The sequence below is a fragment of the Schistocerca americana genome, chromosome 4 (assembly GCF_021461395.2).
Source record: "Schistocerca americana isolate TAMUIC-IGC-003095 chromosome 4, iqSchAmer2.1, whole genome shotgun sequence".
In the NCBI taxonomy this organism is placed as follows: Eukaryota; Metazoa; Arthropoda; class Insecta; order Orthoptera; family Acrididae; genus Schistocerca; species Schistocerca americana.
Genome location: NC_060122.1, coordinates 506935794 through 506961114, shown reverse-complemented (window position 1 = coordinate 506961114; position 25321 = coordinate 506935794). Strand labels below are relative to the sequence as shown.

At 39.4% G+C, this 25321-nt stretch overlaps 1 protein-coding gene and 1 pseudogene across 1 annotated transcript in view; both read right to left on the bottom strand.

The window, feature by feature from the left end:
• Positions 1-24581, bottom strand: part of LOC124613137 (tyrosine-protein phosphatase non-receptor type 23-like) — a 162068-nt gene extending 137487 nt beyond the window's left edge. The window contains exon 1 of the mRNA XM_047141754.1: positions 24197-24581. Coding sequence (XP_046997710.1) covers positions 24197-24283 — 87 coding nt within the window. The 5' untranslated portion in view covers positions 24284-24581. The remainder of the gene's footprint in view (positions 1-24196) is intronic.
• On the bottom strand, positions 16680-16797 carry LOC124614622 (annotated as a pseudogene).
• Positions 24582-25321: the final 740 nt, after the last annotated feature.

The window sequence follows — 25321 nt, the reverse complement described above, 5'->3', positions numbered from 1 at the left end:
TCATCGAGTAAAACTGAAGTGATATCAGGCGATCCCCAGGGAAGCGTCCTGGGACCTCTGCTGTTACTGATCCATATAAATGACCTGGGTGACAATCTGAGTAGTTCTCTTAGGTTGTTCGCGGATGATGCTGTAATTTACCGTCTAGTAAGGTCATCCGAAGACCAGTATCAGTTGCAAAGCGATTTAGAAAAGATTGCTGTATGGTGTGGCAGGTGGCAGTTGACGCTAAATGACAAAAAGTGTGTGGTGATCCACATGAGTTCCAAAATAAATCCGTTGGAATTTGATTACTCGATAAATAGTACAATTCTCAAGGCTGTCAATTCAACTAAGTACCTGGGTGTTAAAATTACGAACAACTTCAGTTGGAAAGACCACATAGATAATATTGTGGGGAAGGCGAGCCAAAGGTTGCATTTCATTGGCAGGACACTTAGAAGATGCAACAAGTCTACTAAAGAGACAGCTTACACTACACTCGTTCGTCCTCTGTTAGAATATTGCTGCGCGGTGTGGGATCCTTACAAGGGTGCAAAAAAGGGAAGCTTCTTTTGTATTATCACGTAATAGGGAAGAGAGAGTGGCAGATATGATACGCGAGTTGGGATGGAAGTCATTAAAGCAAAGACGTTTTTCGTCGCGGCAAGATCTATTTACGAAATTTCAGTCACCAACTTTCTCTTCCGAATGCGAAAATATTTTGTTGAGCCCAACCTACATACATAGGAATGATCATCAAAATAAAATAAGAGAAATCAGAGCTCAAACAGAAAGGTTTAGGTGTTCATTTTTCCCGCGCACTGTTCGGGAGTGGAATGGTAGAGAGGTAGTATGATTGTGGTTCGATGAACCCTCTGCCAAGCACTTAAATGTGAATTGCAGAGTAATCATGTAAATGTAGATGTAGATGTATTAAATGGATGTCTATTTATATTGTGCAGCAGGCAATATTAAACTATGTTTGTTGATGATCACTGTTATGAGACCTGGTTGCCAGCTACCGCCATTTCATGAAAGTTAGGTGTAGAAGGCTAGACTTGGATTAAATAGTGAATATGGAAAGAGATGGTGAATATAATATTCCTGTGAGTGAAACAAGTGTTGGGCATAAAAGAAGAGAGACGAAGCAAAATCGTCTCGATAGTCAAAGAAAACGCACTCCCTGATACTGACTGGTGGCATGCTGCAGGAAGTGATGCAAGCAACCATGGAAGGAAATATTGTCTTGCAGGCAACTCTCTTATGCTGACATATCATATCCCAATAATCTGTTACATTCTTCAGGAGATAAAAACTGGCAAGATGCATTCCTTCTGTCATACATAGATATCTCAGCACCAGCTAGATATGTTGTCAATTCCACTGAAGCTAAGACTTCTAAATCTGTGTCTATCAGGTATGAGATAAAACTTCAAGATGGATGCCAATCACCAGTTTGTGCTGCAATATTTCAAAAAATAACACATTAATTGTAGGATCACTATGCCCAGATTGCTCGGCACTTTCAGGAACAGGGACTACACAGTAAGAACAAAGAGGAAGCTCAAGAGTAACTCAAGTTGAAATAATTATGACCTAACAAGTGAAAGAGCACATTTTGAAATAGAAGTGTCATTACAGCAGAGAAAAATGAGGTCATATCTGCCCCCAACATAAAATGTAAATATATAGTGGGAAAAGTTTTGCAAAGGACAAAGACAAGCAGGCAATAAAAACTGTTCTAAGTCAAAATTCAAGACAGTGTTCTAAAAGAATTTTAATCTTGGCTTTGGTAACCATAACAGTGACACATGTTCAATGTGCAATGAGCTTGAACTGAAAATAAAGGTTGCAGAAACCGAAAGATGAGAGGAAGTGTGTAAAACTAACCTGCACTTGCATAAAGCCTCTGCAAAGAAGTTCCACAGCAACATAAACAGATGCTCCGAAGACACTGTAAAAGTTTCTTTGACGTGAAACAGAATCAACCTCTGCCAAAGCTTTCTTTTGGAGGACACGTATGGCTCTATAACCTGACTGTTGTGATACATGAACCAAAACAAGGTGCTGATAATCTTTTTCAATATACTTGGATATGAAACAGAAGGTGTGAGATGTGCAAATGAAATCATATCTGCACTACAATATTTTCTCCTGCAGTATTTGGAAGAGAGGACTAGAGATAATGGGAAGAGAGGACAGTAACTTGAACTTCTTTCAGACTCGTGCACCAGCCAGAACCAGAAGTCTATAATGCTATGTATGTTGGCACATTTTATAGAACACAATAGTGTTCTCTGCACTTACACCCTATTTTCCCATTTGCGGACACAGTTTCATGCCACAGCATCATGCATTCGGTGAAGTTGAGATGGAATATCAGAAGAAAGAAGAAATCATATCATCTTGTGAAAACAAGAATTTTGTAACAATGTTTGGAAAGGTGAGAAGACTGGTTTTCCTATGACTTCAAATGGATGAAATGCTGAAGTCTACCTTGCCTTTCAAAATGATAGATGTACAAGCAATAAGTCGCATGCAAACCAATGGTGAGATTCAATGTGCTGTCAAGACAACTCATTTTTCTGGGTCAAAAGTATGTCGTGATGTTCTGAAGAACATTTCTTCATTCAAAGCCGTGAAACATGCTGTGATTATTCCCAAGATAAACCATAAGAGTGCAGAAAAGAAGAAAGAGATAATGAACCTATCACATTTCCTTACCATACGTGAGGATGTAGCAAGTTTCTATGATGACGTGCTCTCTGCCATTGGTGAGGAGTATGAAGACTGTGACAGCTCACGCAAAATTTATGAGGTTGAAGGTTCACGGAAGTTGTGTAGAAGAGAAAAAAGAAATATTATTTTAAAACTTTAATGTAGAAAACAGACATATTCAGGTATCATTGATCTAGTATGAGCACAAAACCAGTTTTGCTTTTCTACTTCCAGCAGTTGGTAAATTTTTTTGTATACACAAATGCTACCTTAAAACGTATTCAAAAGCCTAAGAAATTTGCCAACTGTAAAAAAGAGGTCCTTCTCAACTTGATTGTTAATTAAATAAATGTAGCTCATGTAAAATTCTATTTTTTGCATAAAGTAAGTTTTGCAGAAATGGTCCTCAATTAGGCACCACTCTCACAGGTGATCATGTGAACCATGCAACAGGTTCAAGTAGCAGAGTCATGCAGCTAGTAGCATAAGGCACCAAGATGATACACACTTTTAGCGGCCAATTACACACGAGTGGTTGCTTCCCTTTACTTAGGTTTCCAAAAATCATTGAAAACTGTTCTACACTGTCAACTGATAAACAAGATATGGTCATAAAGAGAATCTCACAAATGTGTTTGGCCCAAAAAAATAGAGTGAAACAATTCAGTACGCCATACAAAAATGAAAGTACTATAATATCAGGTCTGCTCGAAGGAAGCATAACAAAACTGTTAATGTTCTTAATTATCATAAATGATTTATCAGTTAGGGCCAACTGCATCGTCAGATTGTTTGCTGGGAATGCTATTGTCTGCAGGGAAGTGTGAGAACTGGATTCAAGGAACTGCAGACTTATCAAAGAATGGAAAATCTAGTACGGAAAGTAACAATATTATGAAAAGAAAAGTTGCCACTCACCTTACTGCGGAGATGCTGAGTCAGAGATATGCCTGATGGCTTTTCTTTGATCCTGGTCCCAGTTTTAGCCTTCGCTATAGTTGACTCCCTCAGATTTCATCTAGTTTCCCCTTTTTGCTTCCATTTCATCCGTCTTGTGATTTTTTCCACGTATTTGTGTGTATTTTTGCAAAATGTTACTATTTTGTAATGCATCACTACACTCAATGTTCGTCCTTCTTTCTCTTCTTTCCTGTGTTTGTCTTGTTGCCTTACAAACCGTTCTGCATGCTCTACTTACAAGCCACCCTGTATCAACTGTCTCGGCTGCGTACAACAGAAGGCTACAAGACCACGCTGATTGTTTGTGCAGAATCTTATTTCCCACATTACTCCTGCTGATATCATTAATACTATACCTTTTAATAGATCACTCTCCCTGCATCACTTTCCCATATTTTCACTTGTAATTTCCCGCACCTTTACGGTGCCACACGGTCTTGTATCTCATCCTATGAACACCTCCCCAGCCCCCACTCTTTCACCATTCTATCCCAGTTCACACCCATTGATTGCACCTCATCCAGTCACATCTGTCGTCCCCCTTCTTTGTACTTACCCACCCTTGGAATTCTTACCCACAGTCTTATTTTCCCTCTCTTTGATCTCACTGTCACTTCACGCTAATTTTAGTGAGTTTTAGCCTTCCGCTATCATTGACTCCGTCAGATTTAATCTAGCTTCCCCTTTTTGCTTCCGTTTCATCCTTCTTGTGATTTTTCCTTCGTATTTGTGTGTATTTTTGCAAATTTTTTTGGACCTAATTCTACATTATTTACATAATTTTTCGCATTTTTCCACCACCATGGATCCTTGCTCCTTCCATCTGCATCAATACAGAAGAGTTTCCTTATCCCTAGCCAGAGCCCAGTCCCACATACTGTTCCTGTGTTGTTGCTTGACTCATGGAGTCCCCCAAAACCGCCTTACCATCAAATTACCCATCTCCAGCTGCAACCCCTCCTTCCTCAATGACTTCCACCAATTCAGATTCTGCCAGTCCTCCCCCCCCCCCCCCCCCCCCACACACACACACACCATAATAGTCCTGCAAAACCATATCAACCAAGCCCAAACCTCCCTGCACGTACCTTATCTCCATCCACAAAATTCTCCTGCTATGCAATTCCAAATTCCTGGAACCCGTAACACACATTGAAACTCTTGCCCTCCAGGAACTAGAGCAACATGCACAACGCCACGTCAAAAAGATATGCACCCTGCTGACTTCCTACTCCTACCTTGAGTATCACTGTCCACCACTTCTACAACAACCTCCAAACCTCCTTCACATCCCCTCATAGCTGACAAACCCTGTCTTGCAGACCTACTGCATTCACCCCGCCCTCCAAAACTCCCTCCCACCACCACAAAGAATCCAGAACTTAAACAGACCCAAAACACTGTCAAGAACCTTTCCTCCAGAAGCCTTAGCCCCACAGAAACATCAGTCCAAAGGCCTCCCCTTTTGCCCCACTCCTAAATTCAATCATGCAGGACTCGTTAAAGACCTTCTCTCCTTTTCCTGGTCCCTACAGTGGAAACACTTTCTCGCCATCAATCAAACTCAATCTGCCTAACTCAGTTCACTTCTCTATCCAACTGTGATCCACCCCCACTGCCCCCAAATCACCATCTGTTAACTTTCCATTATTTCTTAAACTCGAACCTTGCCTCAGCATCATTCCCCAAATCCCTCAACATGCAAACTAACCTTACATCCATAGAAAGAGCTGCAGACCACCATCTAAAAACTGATCCCAATCTTATAATCCTACCTGTGGGCAAAGGCTCCACCACTGTTGTTTTGAACTGCAAGGATTACCTGGCAGAAGGACTCCACCAGCTGTCAGATACATCCACCTACAAATCTTGCCACAGTGACCCCATTCCAGAAATCCAGCAGGATCTCCAGTCACTACTCAAATCCTTAGGCCCATCCCAAAACCTCCCCCAGAGTCCATCCGCAGCTTGTGGTCTAGTGACTAGAATTGTACCTCTGGATCACAGGGTCCCGGGTTCGATTCCTGGCTGGGTTGGGGATTTTCTCTGCCCTGGGACTAGGGTTTTGTGTTCATTTCATCAACATCAGTATCACCATCAGCATCATTCATGACAGTGGCTAGATTGGATCGCTTAAAAAACATGGACTGTGTAAACAATGGAACTTTGTACCGTCACTGATGACCACGCGTTTGAGTGCCCCACAAACCAATCATCAACATCATACCTGGAGCCCATCTCTCTGCTCACCCCCACCACTTCCCACACTCCTACCTTCTACATGCTTCTTAAAGTCCATGAGCCCAAACACCCAGGACGCCCCTTTGTGGCCAATTACTGTGCCCCCCCCCCCCCCCCCCCCCCGGAGAGAATCACTGCTCTTGTACACCAACACCTTCAGCCTATTACCCAGACCCTACCATTCTATATAAAAGATGCCGCAATTCCAGTCCCTACGCCAACCTATTCATGGGCCATGTAGAGGAATCCTTCCTATGCACCCAGAATCCTAAACTCCTCACCTGGTTCACATTCACTGATGACATCTTTGGGATCTGGATCGAGGATGAGGACACCCTATCCACATTCCACCTCAACAACTTCTCCCTCATTTGCTTAACCTGGTCCTACTCAACCCTAGGACCCACCTTCCTAGCCGGCCAGTGTGACCGAGCGTTCTAGGCACTACAGTCTGGAACCTCTCGACCGATACGATCGCAGCTTCGAATCCTGCCTCGGGCATGGATGTGTGTGATGTCCTTAGGTTAGTTAGGTTTAAGTAGTTCTAAGTTCTAGGGGACTGATGACCTCAGAAGTTGAGTCCCATAGTGCTCAGAGCCATTTGAACCAGCCACCTTCCTAGATGTTGACCTCCACCACAAAGATGGCTACATCAGTATCTCCATCCATATTAAACCTACTACCCACCAGCAATATCTCCATTTTGACAGCTGCCACCCGTTCCAAACCAAGAAGACCCTTCCATACTTCCACTGTCATCATCACATCTGCAGTGATGAGCAGTCCCTCTCAAAATATACTGAGGGTCTCACTGAAGCCTTCACAATGATCATTATCCTCCCAGCCTCGTACAAAAACAAATCTCCCATGCCTTATCTTTACCGTATCACAGCGCCTCCCAAAGCCCCATCGTTCGGCCACAGAGGAGCATTCCCCTCATAACTCAGTACCACCCACAACTGGAGCAACTGAATTACATTCTCTGCCAGGGTTTCTACAACCTATCATCCTGCCATGAAATGAGAAATGCCCTGCCCACTATTCTTCCTATTCCTCTAACAGTGGTATTCCACCGTCCACCGAACCTACACAATATACCCATTCATCCCTACACAACCCTCTGTTCCCAACCCCTTACCCGAAGTGTCATACACTTGTAATAGACCTAGATGCAAGACCTGTCCCACACATCCTCCCACCACCACTTACTCCAGTCCATTCACAAACATCACTTATCCAATATCAAATGCAGGGCTACCACTGAAACCAATCATGTGATCTATACACTAAGCTGCAACCACTGTGCTACATTCTATGTGGGCATGACAACCAACACGCTGTCTGTCCGCATGAATGGCCACCGCCAAAATGTAGCCAAGAAAAAAGTGGACCACCTGGTTGCTGAGCACACTGCCACATAGATCCTTCCCATCAACACCAGCTTTTCTGAGTGTGCAGGTGGGGACTTTACCTGCAATATATCCTACGTCCCCGTAACCCTCCTGGCCTCAACCTTCGTTAGTCACTGTCCTCACCCATCCAGTCTGCCTGTTCCCATTCCAGCACTACACAGCCCTTATTCCACCATCGCACCCAGTCTTCTTACTTCTCTTCTTTTCTGCTACCACCTCCCTCCCCACCTCTCCCCTGCCAGCCATCTAACCTCCCAACTGCTACAAATAGCTGCCCTACTCTCTCTCTACTTCATCCCTGCGTGCTCCCCAGCTGCACTGCGCTGTCTGCCATCCCTACCCATCTATCCCCCTCCCCACCCCAACCTCCTCCTTGCACCTACCCCATCACCACTCCCATCATGCACTGGTGCTGCTGCTCACAGTGTGGCTACAGTTGTCTGAGACTGCAGTCATGTGTGTGTGTTGTTGATTTTTGACAAAGGTCTTACCGGCTGAAAACTTTATTTGTGACAGTCCTTTTGTTGTGCCTATCTGCAACTCACCGTCTCCACTATATGATGAGTGGCAACTTTCCTTTTCATAGTACTTGAACTGTAGACTAACTTGGACAGTATCCCCACATGACAGGTCCCTCTAAATGTGGGTAAATTGAAGATAATATCCATAACAAAGAGAAAAATCCTAACAGTATTTGGTGACAAGACCAGTGCAAAACTTCTGGGGCACATCAGCTGTTTAAATGTATAATAGTAGTACTTCAAAGCAGCATTAAAAAGGATGAACATGTGAAATTAGTAGTAAGGAGGGCACTGGAAGACTCAGATTAACTGGGACAGTCCTGGGAAGAGGAGGTGTGATGCACCTGTGAACAAAACCACTTACAACATGCTTTTGTGATTAACCTGGAAATACTACCCAGAGTTTGAGTCCTCATCGAGTAGGCATGACAAGGGACATTGAATTAATTCATTAACATGCAGCTAGTAACTTAACACACCAGCACAGCTCATACTAAAGTGTAATAGTGGAAAGGCATCCAAACCAGATGAGATACCAGTAAGATTCTACAGAGATTAAGTGAAAGAACTTGCTCCCCTGCTAGAAGCAGTTTATCACAGTTCACTGAAACAAACAGAGGGTACCTTGTGACCTTGAAAGAAGTACAGGTCCTTCCCGTTTCCAAGAAGGGACATTGGAAATGTGCACATAATTATAGGCTTATATCAATGACGTCAAGCTGTTGTACAATTATGGAACATGTCTGCAGACAGAGACCTTGTGAAACTCGTCTTGCTCAGTTGCTACACAAGATCCACACTGCTGTAGGTGTCAGCACTCAGGTTGACACTGTGTTACTAGACTTCAGGAAGGCATTTGAGACACAATCCCACACTACCATTCAGTGGGGAAAAAAAGAAAAGAAAATATGAGTTTACTGAGTACAGGACCAGATCTTTGACCAGATTCAAGACTTCCTTCCACAGAGAACTCAACATGTCACTTTTAACAGAACAAAACTGACAGATGTAAACCTAATGTGGAGTACCTCAAGGAAGTTGGAAGAGACCATCACTATTTTCTGAATGTAAATAAATGTAACATGCTGTACAGACAAAGGAGAAGAAATCCACTGCTGTATGACACAATCATCAAAAACAGAATGCTGGAAGCAGTATCTACCATAAAATATCTAGGAGTAACCATCCAGTGCATCCTTAAATGAAATGACCACATAAAACAAATAGCAGGAAAAGTACAGGAAGTAGTTATAAGGGAACGTAACTCTTCCATGAAGTAAGTGGTCCACAAAACACTTATTCAACAATTTCTCTTAGTATTTCTCAACACTCTGGGACCCTCACCAGATAGAACTAATGGAAGAGACAGAGAAGATCCAACAGAGAGTGGCCCGTTTCTTCACAAGGTCATTTAGTCAGCACAATAGCATTACAGATATGCTCAACAATTTCCAGTGGCGAAATCTACAAGAGGTGTTGTGTATCGTAGAGTAATATACTACCAAAATTCCGAACAGGCACATTCCAAAGAGAGATGGACAACATATCACTTCCTCCCACATACATCTCGTAAAATGATAATGTCGAGAAAATCTGATAAATTAGAACTAATACAAATGTTTACCAACAACCATTCTTTCTAAATGCTAGTCACAAATACAACAGGGCTTGTAGAGTATTTATGCAGATGTAGAACTGAGACGCCCTGGGAACTTTAATATGTATCTTTGAAAATAAAACAACAGGGCTCTCATGAAACTCTGTAGGGTAAATTAAGACAACTGGTAGTAAAGGAAAATTGTAGAACAGTTTATCTCCATTCAGCATACATCTTACATCAGGATCATGAGAATATGATGAGAGATTGAGGTATGTTATGCCCCAAGGAAAATCATTTCCTCATTCTAGTCGTGAAAGCAACAGAAAATGGTTTAAATAATACTGGTGCAATTTATCCTCTACAATACACTGTACAGGTCTTGCAGAACATATATATAGATGTCGATGTAGCCAACTAATGCATACCAGAGACTAAAATTCCATTACTGTTTGTCAGCTATAGTACTGCAGTACTTACTGTTAAAGCATGGAATAATTCTGAAGCTAAATATCTAAATTCAGCATTTCAACAATCTGGAAACACAATGCACATTCCTTTGGCTCAAAATGTTGCATGCCACATGCTGTGGGGATGGCCATCTCATGAGGGTGAAGACTGTGTAGCTTGTGGTCTTGTGTCGGCACTATGGTCTACTAAATGTAACATCAAAGGCACTGCATACATATGATTCAATAAACCCTATCTGTATGTGTGTGTGTGGTGGTCTTCAGTCTTGAGACTGGTTTGATGCAGCTCTCCATGCTACTCTATCCTGTGCAAGCTTTTTCATCTCCCAGTACCTACTGCAACCTACATCCTTCTGAATCTGCTTACTGTATTCATCTCTTGGTCTCCCTCTACGATTTTTACCCTCCACGCTGCCCTCCAATACTAAATTGGTGATCCCTTGATGCCTCAGAACATGTCCTACCAACCGATCCCTTCTTCTGGTCAAGTTGTGCCACAAACTTCTCTTCTCCCCAATCCCTATCTGTATAGGTCACCTGAATTTGGCTATGTCACGATTTTAGTGGGACTAGACATTAGCATTCCTATGGTGTTTAGTTTAGTGGTCACTAACTGCCTTAAAGCCATACTCTAGAGTCCTTCACCTATCACATCATGCATAAATCTTTCTGTCCAAGTGCAAATCCAGCATCCTTGTGATATCTACTACATGATATCCAACAAGTAAATGCTGATAATACATCATCTTTTCCTATTCTGTAAGCCAAACTGTATGTTCTACTGTAATGTACCTGCTACCAACATTTGTGATAATTTTTGAGTTCTTAATATTTCCAATGATGAATTAAAAGTGGCAGTATTGACTTCTGCTGTCTTCTAGCCTCAAAAATTCCATCTTGTTGCATTATCTTGGCCTGTAGTATACCTACAAACTTCAGATTCATAAAGCTACACCAAAAAGTGACAGAAGGACCAACCCATACACATGCATTGAGGAATACAGTAAAACCCATCAGCTTTTTGCCATTGAGGTTATCAACCAGTATGACAACTATGAAATCATGCAGGCCAACATATTTTAACTATCAATCTACAGGGCAGCCACAAACAGTTCGAAAAGTTTGCAGGGATGTTGCTGAGTGGGTGGTACTTAGACAGAACTGTTAAGAAAAACATTTGATATGTTGCACCGTTTGTGTCTAACTGAAATTAGCCAAACAGGCCATCACGCATGCAAATTCAGAGGCAATACTGACCTTAAGACTTATCTTTGAAGAAAGATTAAGGAAAGGCAAACCTACGTTTCTAGCATTTGTAGACTTAGAGAAAGCTTTTCACAAATACAGGGAGCGAAATGCTATTTACAATTTGTACAGAAACCAGATGGCAGTTATAAGAGTCGAGGGACATGAAAGGGAAGCAGTGGTTGGGAAGGGAGTAAGACAGGGTTGTAGCCTCTCCCCGATGTTGTTCAATCTGTATATTGAGCAAGCAGTAAAGGAAACGAAAGAAAAATTCAGAGTAGGTATTAAAATTCATGGAGAAGAAATAAAAACTTTGAGGTTCGCCGATGACATTGTAATTCTGTCAGGGACAGCAAAGGACTTGGAAGAGCAGTTGAATGGAATGGACAGTGTCTTGAAAGGAGGATATAAGATGAACATCAACAAAAGCAAAACAAGGATAATGGAATGTAGTCGAATTAAGTCGGGTGATGCTGAGGGAATTAGATTAGGAAATGAGACACTTAAAGTAGTAAAGGAGTTTTGCTATTTGGGGAACAAAATAACTGATGATGGTCGAAGTAGAAAGGATATAAAATGTAGACTGGCAATGGCAAGGAAAGTGTTTCTGAAGAAGAGAAATTTGTTAACATCGAGTATAGATTTAAGTGTCAGGAAGTCATTTCTGAAAGTATTTGTATGGAGTGTAGCCATGTATGGAAGTGAAACATGGACGATAAATAGTTTGGACAAGAAGAGAATAGAAGCTTTCGAAATGTGGTGCTACAGAAGAATGCTGAAGATTAGATGGGTAGATCACGTAACTAATGAGGAAGTATTGAATAGGATTGGGGAGAAGAGAAGTTTGTGGTACAACTTGACCAGAAGAAGGGATCGGTTGGTAGGACATGTTCTGAGGCATCAAGGGATCACCAATTTATTATTGGAGGGCAGCATGGAGGGTAAAAATCGTAGAGGGAGACCAAGAGATGAATACACTAAGCAGATTCAGAAGGATGTAGGTTGCAGTAGGTACTGGGAGATGAAAAAGCTTGCACAGGATAGAGTAGCATGGAGAGCTGCATCAAACCAGTCTCAGGACTGAAGACCACAACAACAACAACATCATATACAATTAGTATCAGCTGTTCTGATAGTGTAGACGATAGCACACTAGACCACTTAGCCTTTGACATGGGTTCGATCCATACTACAGTCCCATATCCAATTTTTGTACCATGCTCTTGTTAGGTTTCAGGAAACCAAACAAAGAACAAGTTTGGTGACAGTGTCCCTGGCAGGCTGCTTGAATTCATCTGCACAATGGCCTGATTGGCTAACTTCAATGCTAATTAACTCTGAAATGACACAATGTATCAAACTTTTTTCTTAACAATTATTTCGCAGCACAACTCTGCAAAACCCTTAAAAGCTTTTCAGACTGTTTCTGACTACATTGTATATCACCAGCTCAGAAGGAATATGGACTTTTTGAATGGCAATGATGTAATGTTGATGCCTTGAAGCTTAATCAGAACTTGTAAAGGTCAGATTACAGAGGTTTCAATAAGGGAGATTAATACAGCAACCATATAAAAGGACTGTCATGACACTCGTTGGTTTTGCAGCTCCCAAACAGACTGTCATCTTCCATTCTAATCTGAATCTCAGTCTATCCTACAGATCACTCCAGCGGTGCAACCTTTATGTAAAACAGGTCTTTTTGTGATACATTCATTGGCTCACCTTCCAACCTAACCTAGACCTGGTCTACACTACAGTGTACAATGTTTATTCTACAACACTTGTTGGCTCCACCAACTCACAATGAATTTGTCACCCTCCAAAATACCTAGACTTCAGACTAAGGTACAGATTAGTCTGCCACCATAGCTACAATTTAGTGTGAATAGCGACACTACTGGTCAAAAGAGATGGTTTTATCACATATTTAGTATACCCTATTGTAAATGGACACCCTCCTCTAGCATTACTTTTTCTCAACAGAAGTAGTCAACAGCAGAACTGATATTTTAATTTTGAACAGGTTAATATTATCTCAGCTGTTTTTCTTAAAAAATCATATGATTTTGCACAAGATGTGTTATATTTCAAGCTAAAATCTCTAAAAAGAAATATTTTATTTTCTTTGTTACAATTGATATGTACTAGCTCTGAATGCACAGTTAAAATTATTTTTTTTAGAAACATTTGAAATCATAAGATATTTAGCACATTATTATTAATTACCCAATTTGGTGCTATTTATTATCTTTATTTCTGGATTCATTTCTAAAATAATAATATAAATTAATAGAAATTCATTTGTCAAAAAAATTTGTAAACCCTTTGGAATATTGTTATCAACGCAGAGTGAAGTAGTAGTGGGCATGCCTCTGGTGTGACTGGACATGTTATTGTATTTTGGAAGAACAATGTAATTTTGGGTTTGTTAATGTGAAAGTTCAAAAGACAGTGTGATATAGAAAAATGTGAGATAATAAATTACAGTGAAAATAAACAAAATTATACAGGCTTACTTTGAAGTTAATTATGTCAATTGGGACCATGAGATCCTAAAAATAGGAAAATTTCAGCTTCAAAAATCATTCCCTTGACATGAAGTACAGGAGCCAACTACGAGAAAAGAAGATAAGTAAAAAGTTTATTTTAAATCTTACTCCTCTCGTATTTTTGAAAAAAGTGACTTTACCATCAAAAACAGTAGTGACAACATCAACAAATTTTGAGGGAGGGGGAGATTACAAGTGGGGGACGGACTGGGATCAATTGGCTAATAATGAAGTTTTGTCTGTTGCAAAAGAAGGGAGAGTGATTTGAGTCATTTGCAGACTATGTATAAATGAATTTCCGATAACATGCAGAAAGAAGACCAAGGGGTGCCCAACAAGGCAAGTCATATCAACAGTGACAATGTACTAACAACAATGAAGGACCAGATCGAATGAAAGAAGACTTTAAAACTACAACCAGGGCATCAAAAAGGAAAGATAAGTACAAACTACTTGTGAAGTTAATTTGTTTGTGGGCTCGTGTGCTTGTTAACAAAATGAATAGAGACAAGGGTAGGATTAAGGTAGAAGTGAAAGCTGTTGGATTCAGTCAGGACACGTCTGAGCCACATGAAATCATAGTCAGCAAAGAAACAGTAAAAAGTGATATTTTGCAGTTAATTTTGGCAAATCTCAAGGAAATGAAGACAGATAACAAAAGCAAATTTAGTGCAGTTAATGATCAGTTAACTGAAATAAAAACAGATAACAATAGCAAATTTTCTTCACTACAAGGAGATTTAAATGACCTGAAAACAGAAAACAATATTAAAATGAACAGGATACAAGATCGAATGGACCAACTTGGCAATCCAGTTTCAGAGCTAAAAAATGGGTTAAAAGTGTGAATGAAAATGTTGATGTTTTAGAAAATAAATTTGTTGTTTTGGAAAATGAGGTGGTGGTTGAATCGGCAAGACAATCAAAGAATGTTAATGACATCAGAGTTGAACAAAAGGCCATAGTGGAAAAATGGAACAAAACACTGCCAGTTTAAAACAAAAAAAATTTAATGTTGAAAACAATATGCAACAACTGTTTTAGATCAAAAAATTTCAGTAGTTCATGTGTGAACCAAAGTCTATATGCAAACAATGGTATTGCATGGTCCAACACTCCAATCAAAAGTTTTCCATCAAACAATTTACATACATTGGATTTTCTGGACCACTATATAGTTTTGTGTCAGGCATAAATGACAACCAAAAAGTTAAATTTGTTAAAAGATGTCTTGAAGGTAACACTCTATCATGGGTCAATTTAAATTTAAGTCAGTGGGAAACATATAAAAGTTTCAAAAAAAGTTTTTTAAATAAATTTTGGTCAGAAGCTGAACAGGGGAGAATTAAAAGTGAATTTTTGAATGATTCTAATTATAGGAATAGGGACAGTACTGTGAAAGAATTTTGTAAGAACCAACTTAAAAGAAAAGAAATATGTACCATAGTAATTGGAATGAAAGAAATCACAATGGAAATAATTACAGAAACAGAGATAGGCCTAATGGTAAGTTCTATCAGGATCAAAGTGCCAACAGAGAGAGAAATTTGAACATCAGCAGGATACAAATAATGGGGATAACTATGGACATTTTAATAGAAGAAACAATCATTGAAGTAACTACCTGGGAAACGGCAGTTCACCTCAATGAAGATCCACAGCTTTGGGGTGAGGAAAACAACAAGCATAGGATCCCCAAGTTACATTTACAATTAGACAATAATAACAGTGTTAATGATATGGCACATGTATCTAAAATTGAACAGAAGGAATATCAGATTTCTCATTTATGTTTTAATCAAAAGTTTTGGGATACTATATTCAGTTATGGTAATGTAGGTGCTAATCACCAAAAAGACTGTGAGAGTAGTGAGAATTTTGATGTAGTATGTACTAATGATTTGTTCTCTTGGTCGGAAAACTGTGTTATTGATGTATGTAAATCAGGTGATGACTGTATTGGATCTGAACTACATGATATTTTTGATGTAGATGTGAATGGGAGCTGGCAAGTAAATGAGGTTAGTAAGTCTGAGACTGGTGGCTTATTTCAAATGAAAGAAGGTGAGGTAAGTGACTCTGATGGAGATGAAACTTGTATTGTTAGTTATGTTGTTGATTAAGTAATTTTGGAGGAATATGATGATGAGTATCAGGTATTTGAGGAGTTTAAAAATAATGAAATTTCAGAGTTATTTGTGAATGATGGAGACAATACAGGTAAGGTGAGTGAACTATGTGATATTGTAAGAAAGAAAATCTAAGCAGGAAGTGTAATTTTCACAGAAATGTGTTTTGTATTCCTTCTGTAACAAGTGATGTTAATTGTGTCATGGAATCCATTCATTATGTTCAATCTTTGACTGACAACATGAGTAACCAAAGTAATGTGATGATACCAGTAAAGCTGATGAAACCCAGTAATGACAGTGTGGATGTAGCATTTGACGAAATTGAAAGTGATGTTTTGCATAAGTGTCTATCAGAGATGATGATTCACATTTTGGGTGTCCTTACCTTGAGAATAAAATTTATCAGTGGGAAGAGAACTTTTTGATTGATACAGGAAGCCCGATTTGTGGTAAATCTGAACAATTTAGAAACAAGATTAGGTATAGTAAGAATTTTGTGGAAATGCCCATTGTAGGTGTAAAGATAATAGGAGCTACAGGTAAGCAGAGCAAATTGGTAAATTTCAGGTACTTTTAACTTTTAGTATCGAAGACAAAACCTTTGAACATGGATGCTTAGTGATCCCTAGTCTAGAAGAAAATATGAAGCACTTTGTCTTCAGGCCACAAGTGGCCCATCTGGACCATCCGACCGCCGTATCATCCTCAGTTGAGGATGCGGATAGGAGGGGCGTGTGGTCAGCACATCGCTCTCCCGGTCGCTATGATGGTTTTCTTTGACCAGACCCACTAATATTTGGTCAAGTAGCTCCTCAATTGGCATCACGAGGCTGAGTGCACCCCGAAAAATGGCAACAGCGCACGGAGGCCTGGATGGTCACCCATCCAAGTGCCGGCCACGCCCAACAGTGCTTAACTTCGGTGATCTCACGTGAACCAGTGTATCCACTGCGGCAAGGCCGTTGCTTGGAAGAAAATATACAAGGTGGAAAAAATTGTGTCACGAAATTTTAACCCTGGATAGCGAAATTTTAACCGTGGATAGCTGATGCCACTAGGAACCAAAATTACCAATGTTGTGTAAGTCGACAACACACCATTTTTAAACTACGGAAACTTGGCGCCACGCGCTCCAATTGGCCGTGGGATTGCCATGTTGCCAGATGCTCGGGACGACACACAATTGCGAATGCTTTGCCTGCCGGAGATTGCGATGTACCCAAGATGGCCCGAACACTCGGTGATATCACGCCAGTCTTCCACTCTACGGGCCTGGGGGCGAATCCACCAGAGTCCCAACGCATCTATTGTAGTTTCATGATAAGACATACCCAGGAACAAACCAACAAACAGCTGTTAGTTCAAGTAAGAAAGTCTTTTACAAACTGCGTCGGCCCCGAAAAGGTCCTTTTTTGCAGCTAGGACATTGTTTACTTAAAGCAGGTGCTCAAACTGGAGACCCACTGATGTGACACAAGCTTGGTAACATCGAAAGGTGTTTTGCCAAACTCATTCAAAGATTTCTGGCATTGCCCTGATGTTATTCGCATCCGGCTGGGTGAACTAGAAACTCGAAGAATCCTCACAGAAAAAAGTCTGGTGACGTGAGGTCTGGTGATCGCAGGAGCCATATCCTATGAGCACCTCTGCCAATTACCCGGCTGTCGAAGAGTTCCTTTAAATATCCGCGCACAGCACAACTGTTGCGTGAGGGTGCCCCATCATGCTGCAACCACATGCAAAGCCATATGTCCAGGGAACATCTTCCAGCAGGCTGGGTAGAGTTTGTTCCAAAAAGTGAAGGTAAATTTCCCCGGTAAGTCGAGGAGGTAGACGGACCGCCCCAATCAGATGATCACCCACAATGCCTCCCCAAATGTTGAGAGAAAATTGTTCCTGGTGTCTATAGACGTATGTGACGTGAGAATTTCCCCTTGCCCAGTAATGAACGTTTCAATTGTTGTAAAGGCCACCCCATTGGAAGGTGCACTCATCAGCAAAGAACACAATGGAGGGGAAGTTGGGATCTCGTGCGACATGTTGCAGTAACCATTGGTAAAGCCCTAGCCTATGTTTATAGTCCACCACAGGATTTAAGTCTTGGACAGGGTGGAAACTAAATGGATGCTGGCTGTCATCCCTCCAAACCTCCCAGACTAACTGATGAGTGACCCCCATGTCATGTCCAACCGCTCGAGCACTTATTGTAGGTGCTTCCTTGAAGTGCACGAGAACAGTCTCTTCAAATGCAGCATCCCGTTATGTTCAAGGTCTTACAGCATCACCATGCTATCCCGCTAACGAGCCTGTTTTACCAAGTTGCTGGTGAACTGCTGTGAACATTTGTGGATGTGGGTGGCATCTTGCTGGGTACCGCTCCTCATACAACTGTCGAGTTCCATGTACATTACTGCAGGCTAGTCCATAAACAAAAACCCTATCTTGTTCTTCAAATGAATAGTGTGCCTCCACGCTTACTGTATGACAACCATAGTGCTGCCCACAACAGACGAACGGCAACAGAGCAATCCCACAGCCATTCAGAGCATGTGGCACAAAGTTCCCGTAGTTTAAAAATGGTGGGTTGTCGACCTACACAACATTAGTAATTTTGGTTCCTACTGGCATCAGCTATCCAGGGTTAAAATTTTGTGACACAATTTTTCTCCACCTTGTACATTATGTCCGCAGATTGATACAACTATATAATTGTGTTTTGTAATAGATTTGTGCTTTATCACTTAAATAGTTCTTTTTTTCATTGCATTTGGCTCTGTTTATTAAAGTTTCATTTGTGAATACTTTTTAATCCTATCTGACGCAAATCCTATATACTTGCTTTTGCAACATAAATAGGGAGAGCATATGCCAGGTGATGTGAGGAAGGTATTGAACAGTATATTTACTACACAAAACAATGTTGCAGGATTTGATGAGAATGTAAACAGGAAGTAACCTAATCATTGGAGCGTGTGATAAGAAATCTAGGGAAGAAGTGGATGGATCCATTCCCACACTACTGTATGGATGTACCCTTGCTAGTCCAGTCAACATACAAGAGACAACAGGCACTGGATAATGTACTCAAGCATCTGTCAGCTACATCAGTGTTGTGACTGAGATTGTAAATTGTTAGCCAAGAGGTTATCCTATAGAAAAATTCACAGAACTATTTGTTTAGAAAAATCGTCACTGGTGTGGACAGTGTTATTCCACATAAATGTATGCTTTTTCAAGTAGGGGGACTAACTTTCCAATACATTATGTAACTTGAAATCAGTATGTATTTTCTTTTAACAACTGTAAATGAATCTTTTAGGCCGCTACCTGTTTAGGTTAGTTCCTATGAACAATTAGCAAATAGTGTGGAAGACATTTACTAGTGTAGACAGTATAACAAGACGTATACATGTCTTATTTCATACACTGATTTTGGTCATCAAGATACTCGATTATGTCATCACTCAAAGCTATTTATGACTCTGATTACCTGCATTTACTCTGATTACCTGTATTTATCGTGAGTGCTACAATATTGGAACTTGAGTTGGGGTAAACTCATGCTTAACAGTGTTTTGGGTACCCCTGGTCATTGCGTCTGTGTGTGTGCACTCAAGGAGAGTGTGCAGCTATTGATTGGGGCTACATGCTTCCTATAATTACTCTTTACATGTGATTGAACTTATTGATATATGATTGTGAACTTTATTCATTCTGTTGTGTCAAAGCATTTTTTGCTGGCGCGTACTCAGTGTGGTTTGGATTCAGTCCACACATTGTAAGCTTAGACCCTAATATTTTTTCATTGTTTTGCCCTTTCATGAGTCAACATATTTTTAAACACTCTGATTTAGTGTTGTATTCCTCCTCATAACTGAGTATATTCTCCTGGTCTGTACCCATCGTCATGAGTTTTTTTGAGTCAGCTCATTCCTCATACACAAGGGTTCTTACTTTTTATCTCTTCTCTTTTGGAGATTTTGGAGGTGTGACTTTACAGATGTAAACTTGCAATTTGTAATTCTAGTAATTTACATTGTCTCTGCACTTATTTCTATAGTTTAGTGTTGTAATATTGTAGTATTGAGTTTGTATCATTTGTCTTGTGACAGTATGTTCCACAGATCTGAAAATCTGAATACCATGTCCTGATATATGTACAAATTATAACTTATATAGTAGACGTTTTTCTTATGTTTTCTGTAATATGTTATGTATAAGATATTTCTACACATCTGTATTCTATCTTTTAGCATCATTTTGTACACCATTTGGCAAACCATATAGTCTGTCACAAAATATTGTAAACATATTGTTTCCAAATTTTGTGGCAGGGATATTGTAAAGGGACACGACCCTCTAGCATTACTTTTCCTCAACAGAAGTAGTCGATGCCCTAACTTTGGAATTCGGAACAGGTTAATATTATCTAAGCTGCTTTTCTACAAAAAAAAAAAAAAAAAAAATCATATGATTTGCACAAGCTAAAATCTATAAAACAAAATTACTTTATTTTCTTTGTTACAATCAAAATGTACTAGCTCTGAATGTACAGTTAAAATTATTTTTTTTAAGAAACATTTGAAATTATGAGATATTTAGCACACTTAAAATTTCTATTATTAATAATGCGATTTGGTGCTATTTATTATCTTTATTTCTGGATTCATTTACAAAATAATAATATACATTAACAAAAATGTGCTTGTGAAGAAAATTTGTAAACCCTTTGGAATTTTGTTCTTGCCACAGAGTGAAGTAGTAGTAGGCATGCCTCTGATGTGACCGGACATGTTTTTGTGTTTTGTGAGAACAATGTAATTCTGAGTTTGTTGATGTGACAATGCAAAAGACAGTGTGATGTAGAAAAATGTGAGAGAATAAATTATAGTGAAAACAAACAGAAAATTCCACAGGCTTACTTCGAAGTTACACTATATTACTGTTGTCTGATATATGCTCAGGTTTAGTAAAATGTATCCAAATCCTTTAATACTTTCGCTTTTGAATGTTGGCTGACACAAATTTGAAAGTCATCCTTTTTAATTGGTTAATATAACACCAAAAACAATCAATTTTTCACAAAATAATTTAATTGGATAGATAAAACATCTACTCACCAAGCAGCAGCAGAACACACACATAAAAGAATGTTATAGTTAGCCAAGCTTTCAGAGCCAGTGGCGCCTTTTTCAGGCAGAAGGGTTGAAAGGGAAGGGAGAGGGGTGAAGGGAAAGGACTAGAGAGGTCTAGGAGACTTACCAAGCGATATGTCTCCCCTGACCTACAGTTCTGGGTAACTTTTCTGAAATCTACTCCTTTTCATAGACCTTTCCAGACCTTTTCCTTCTTCCCTTTCAAGCCTTCTGCCTGAAGGAGGAGCCACTTGCTCCGAAAGATTGGCTAATTACAATCTTCTTTTATGTGTGTGTTCTGCCACCGCTTGGTGAATAGATTTTTTTATCTATCTAATAAAATTATTTTTTAACTGGCTAGTAATTCCTATTCAATAAGAACAATTATTTCTTTACAGTAACTGACAGTCTAACATTTCAAAAGTTACACAAGTTATTCTCACTTCAGTGGTTCATTGTTTAAAATACCTTCCGCACCTCATTATTTGATGTTTGAATTCCACAAAAATGGAAATCATAAAAATCACATTGAGAGGGCATATGAAGTAAAAGAATATAAAGTAATCTACACTGGGGTCTGGTTGAAGCAAAATTCAAACTTTCAGGGAGGAAAAATATTGCATAATACAGTAACATCGGATTTATAACAGATTAAGATGAAAAATCACAATCTGAGGTGAGGATTTGTTTCTTTTCCAGTTATTAGACTTAATCTATATCACATAAGTTTTTTTTTAAATCACCATGTTTCAATTACCTACACAGAACTTATGACAGTTTAAACTGATTAGCTCTACTGATTCTCAAAAAGTACTACTGACTTGAAATCAGTTCCCATAGCACAATTCAACAGCTTCTTTCACAGACTTATTTTAAAAATATTCTGTATTACTGCTATTTAATAAAATATCTCAGACTTGTGTTGGTGACATGTACACAAATGTTTACATGTTGTTATATCCTACAGTGCTAAGACAAAGTAAAAATAATGTTCATCACAGAATTGATCTGACATCTAGGATGTATCCTGTCTGTAAAAAGAACCAACAAACTTTTTTTTTCAACAGTAAGTTCACTTCAATAGTATCAACTGCATCTGTAGCCATGTACTGGAACTTGCACAATTTCAGTGTCTTTCTGCTTGGGTTTCGTTTGTGTTGAGTACGCATAAATTATATGCAATGCCACACCCTTGTTCTTGCCAAAAGGTACTTTTGTTAGGAAGCTTTTTTCCTGAAACTGGGGTTACTTTGGCCCAATTTTACCAGTCTTTTTATATGTGGTAAGAAAACAAGGGATAGAGGCAGAGAGAACATTTCAAATACATTTTTCTAGCATTGTCAAAGACTTGTATCATCAATTAGAAAAGCTGTTAAATGAAACATAGGCTATTATATCTGTTGCTATGGTACCATAAAACAAGTGGGTCAATGTTACCCAAACTCAAGGGTGCTTTGACCCATTCAGTCATTTTTTCATGAAAAAGTGGTAATATACACATTCAGCAGCATGAGGAGCAAATCAAACACTACATTTTGAAAGGAAGAACAGGAAATGTTGAACTTTATTCTGAAATTGATACATTCAATGTACAAGTACAGAATATTTCACCAATTGTGTAATTCATTTAGATGTTACATGGTACATTATGGTTACTATTTGCAAAGAGAATATGTCATATGTTAGGGATACTGAACAGTAGGGATGTGAGTCTCATTACACAAAGTTCTGAAGTCGTCGTATTAAAAAAATAGACGCATTTTGTTACTCATGTTGCAATGATGATTATTATCGAACCCTCCCAGGAATAGAACAGTTTGCCTTTTTGCTGTGGCCATTTCCAGTAGTACTTGGTCTTCCCCATACACATCACTTCAGCAGCTTTCACTCATCTTAGTACCACTTCCAGAATATTCTTCTTTGTTGTAGAGAACTGGATAATTTTGCCTAGCTGCTAGTTTACCTTTCAACATTTTGTGGTGCTGGATATCATCTTGTACAGCAGAGAAACTTTCACAATCACAATCAGATCCTAGCACCACTTTATCTTCATTTTGAGGTTACTTTGGCCCAGACTAAAGTAACCCTATATTTCGTAAGAATGTGCACTGTTTTACAGAAGTGTTAAGCATATTATCTAAATTGTATTTCAGATAAATGACAGTTCACTTTATTAAACATAATGCTGACATAATGCAAAACTACACACACTGTGTTTTTAGTTTAAATTATGTGAGCCCACTAGGCATAAGTTTATGGAATGTAATGGCTGTTCATATATTAATAATGAACATTGAGTCCCGTCTTGGCAATGCAATATTACTTCATGGAACTCACAATCTTGTGAATGCATTTATTCCATACTAATTACGTAATTTTTAGCAGGAAAGAAAGTTAAAACTTTTTTCCTACCAGTGGGCCAAAGTTACCCACAAAGACCCAAAGTAACTCCAACTTAGGGTATTCTTACATTATGGAGACAAGGTGATATATCTTCAGTGTAATGTACACTACATAAAACAATGTTGTGTCTATATGTTGTTATATTATCTGAGTGACTTGCCCTATATTATGTTGTACACTTCTATACATTGAACAACTGGGAGGATCAATAAAGACACAATACAATAGTGAGCACATCTATGTTCAATGTAAACAGCAATGTGTTAAGTAGTGCAATTTTCTGGAGAAATGTCAGGTATCATATTACCATGTAAAATTTATGCAAGAGAGATTCACTTTGTCACCACTGTCCAAAGGTAACAGGTCCCAATTATTCTGTTTTCCCCTTGTGTTTTTCCTGATTGTGAAGGTGTATGTCGTGTGAATATAAAATGTTCTCGTTTCACATCATTACGATTTATCGTGCAAATGACCCATGGAACATAAAACTAACCAAACAACTACGAAACTGTGTAATCGTTTTTACTAGTTTATTGCTGGCGTTTAGTTTCTTCTTCAAAACGTAAACATTTATTGATGGTTTTGCTGAGACTGGAATACACTGCTCTTTTTTTATTTACGTAAATTATTGTTTTCCTTATTGCACTTGATTATTATAACTTTTTGGTTTTGTCATCAGCTGCAAAGTGCACACGACTTCATGTTAACCCACAAGAGTAAATATCAGTTCTCAGACCCCTAGACGAAATCACGTGAACATGGAATTTGTTCTTAAATTCAATACAAAAATCTAGCTGCAGCTACGAAACGCACTATGGCAAAAATTACCTGTTTCAGTTTAGGACCAAATGAAGTAGGTTCTGGGCTCGTTTTTCGAGCAAAACTCAGCATAGGTAGGCGCTGTACTGCCTCCATTCCGAAGTTTTTCAGTGGTATCGATGTTCTTAACAATCACAACAACAAAAATCGTTCAGCTACTGAAATCACGGTTATGTCAAGCTTACTACTTGAAATCAACTGCATATTGCGCTCCCTCATACGTTCCGTCAATGTTTTTACGGTTTGCAGCGTCATATCCCCACCGACCAGGAGCAAGCTAGGCAACGTTAACGCGCTATATACTTTTTGAATTTTGACACTTGTATCTCGGGGTAAAAAGAGGAGAAGCTTCGGTCTCACTCGGGTTGTCTCCAGAGCCCTCGGATAAGCGGCAGTTGGCAGCACCGATGGGCGACTACGGCTACACGAGGAAAGCGGATTTGTTTCTGTTTCGCACTGTTTTTTTTTTTTTTTTTTTTTTTTTAATTCGCTTGGCTGAAGAGTCGAGAAATGTACCGCTAATAGCCCAACTCCCGCCCATATGAGGTGAAGGTGGTGGAACAACAAGAAAGGAAAAAAAGAAAGCTGGTTATGTTTAGCTGCGTCCAGCACGAGTTGAATAGAACCAGAGCGGAAAATATCCCCTTATTATCTTACGAGGCAGCACACAATGGCAGCCAAATTTAAACAGTCGTGAAATCCCCAAAATTGGCGATCTTTTACAGAAGCTCAGAATTTAGCGTGGACTTCAATGCGAGATGCTTATAACAGTTTCCACAACGAAACTGTCTCGAAACCTGGCAGAAAATCCAAAGAGATTCTGGTCGTATGTTAGCGGCAAGAAGTAATCAATGCCCTCTCTGCGCGATAGCAATGGAGATACTATCGAAGACAGTGCTGCCATAGCAGAGTTCCTAAACACAGCCTTCCGAAATGCCTTCACGAAAGAAGACGAAGTAAATATTCCAGAATTCGAATCGAGAACAGCTCCCAACATGAGAAACGTAGAAGTAAATGTCCTCGGAGTAGTGAAGCAACTTAAATCACTTAACCCGTCAGTACACGCAGGTGGTCTGTCAGACCAAGGAGAATATTTTCACATTAATGTAATGCCTGAAAGTTGTTTCCAAGAAG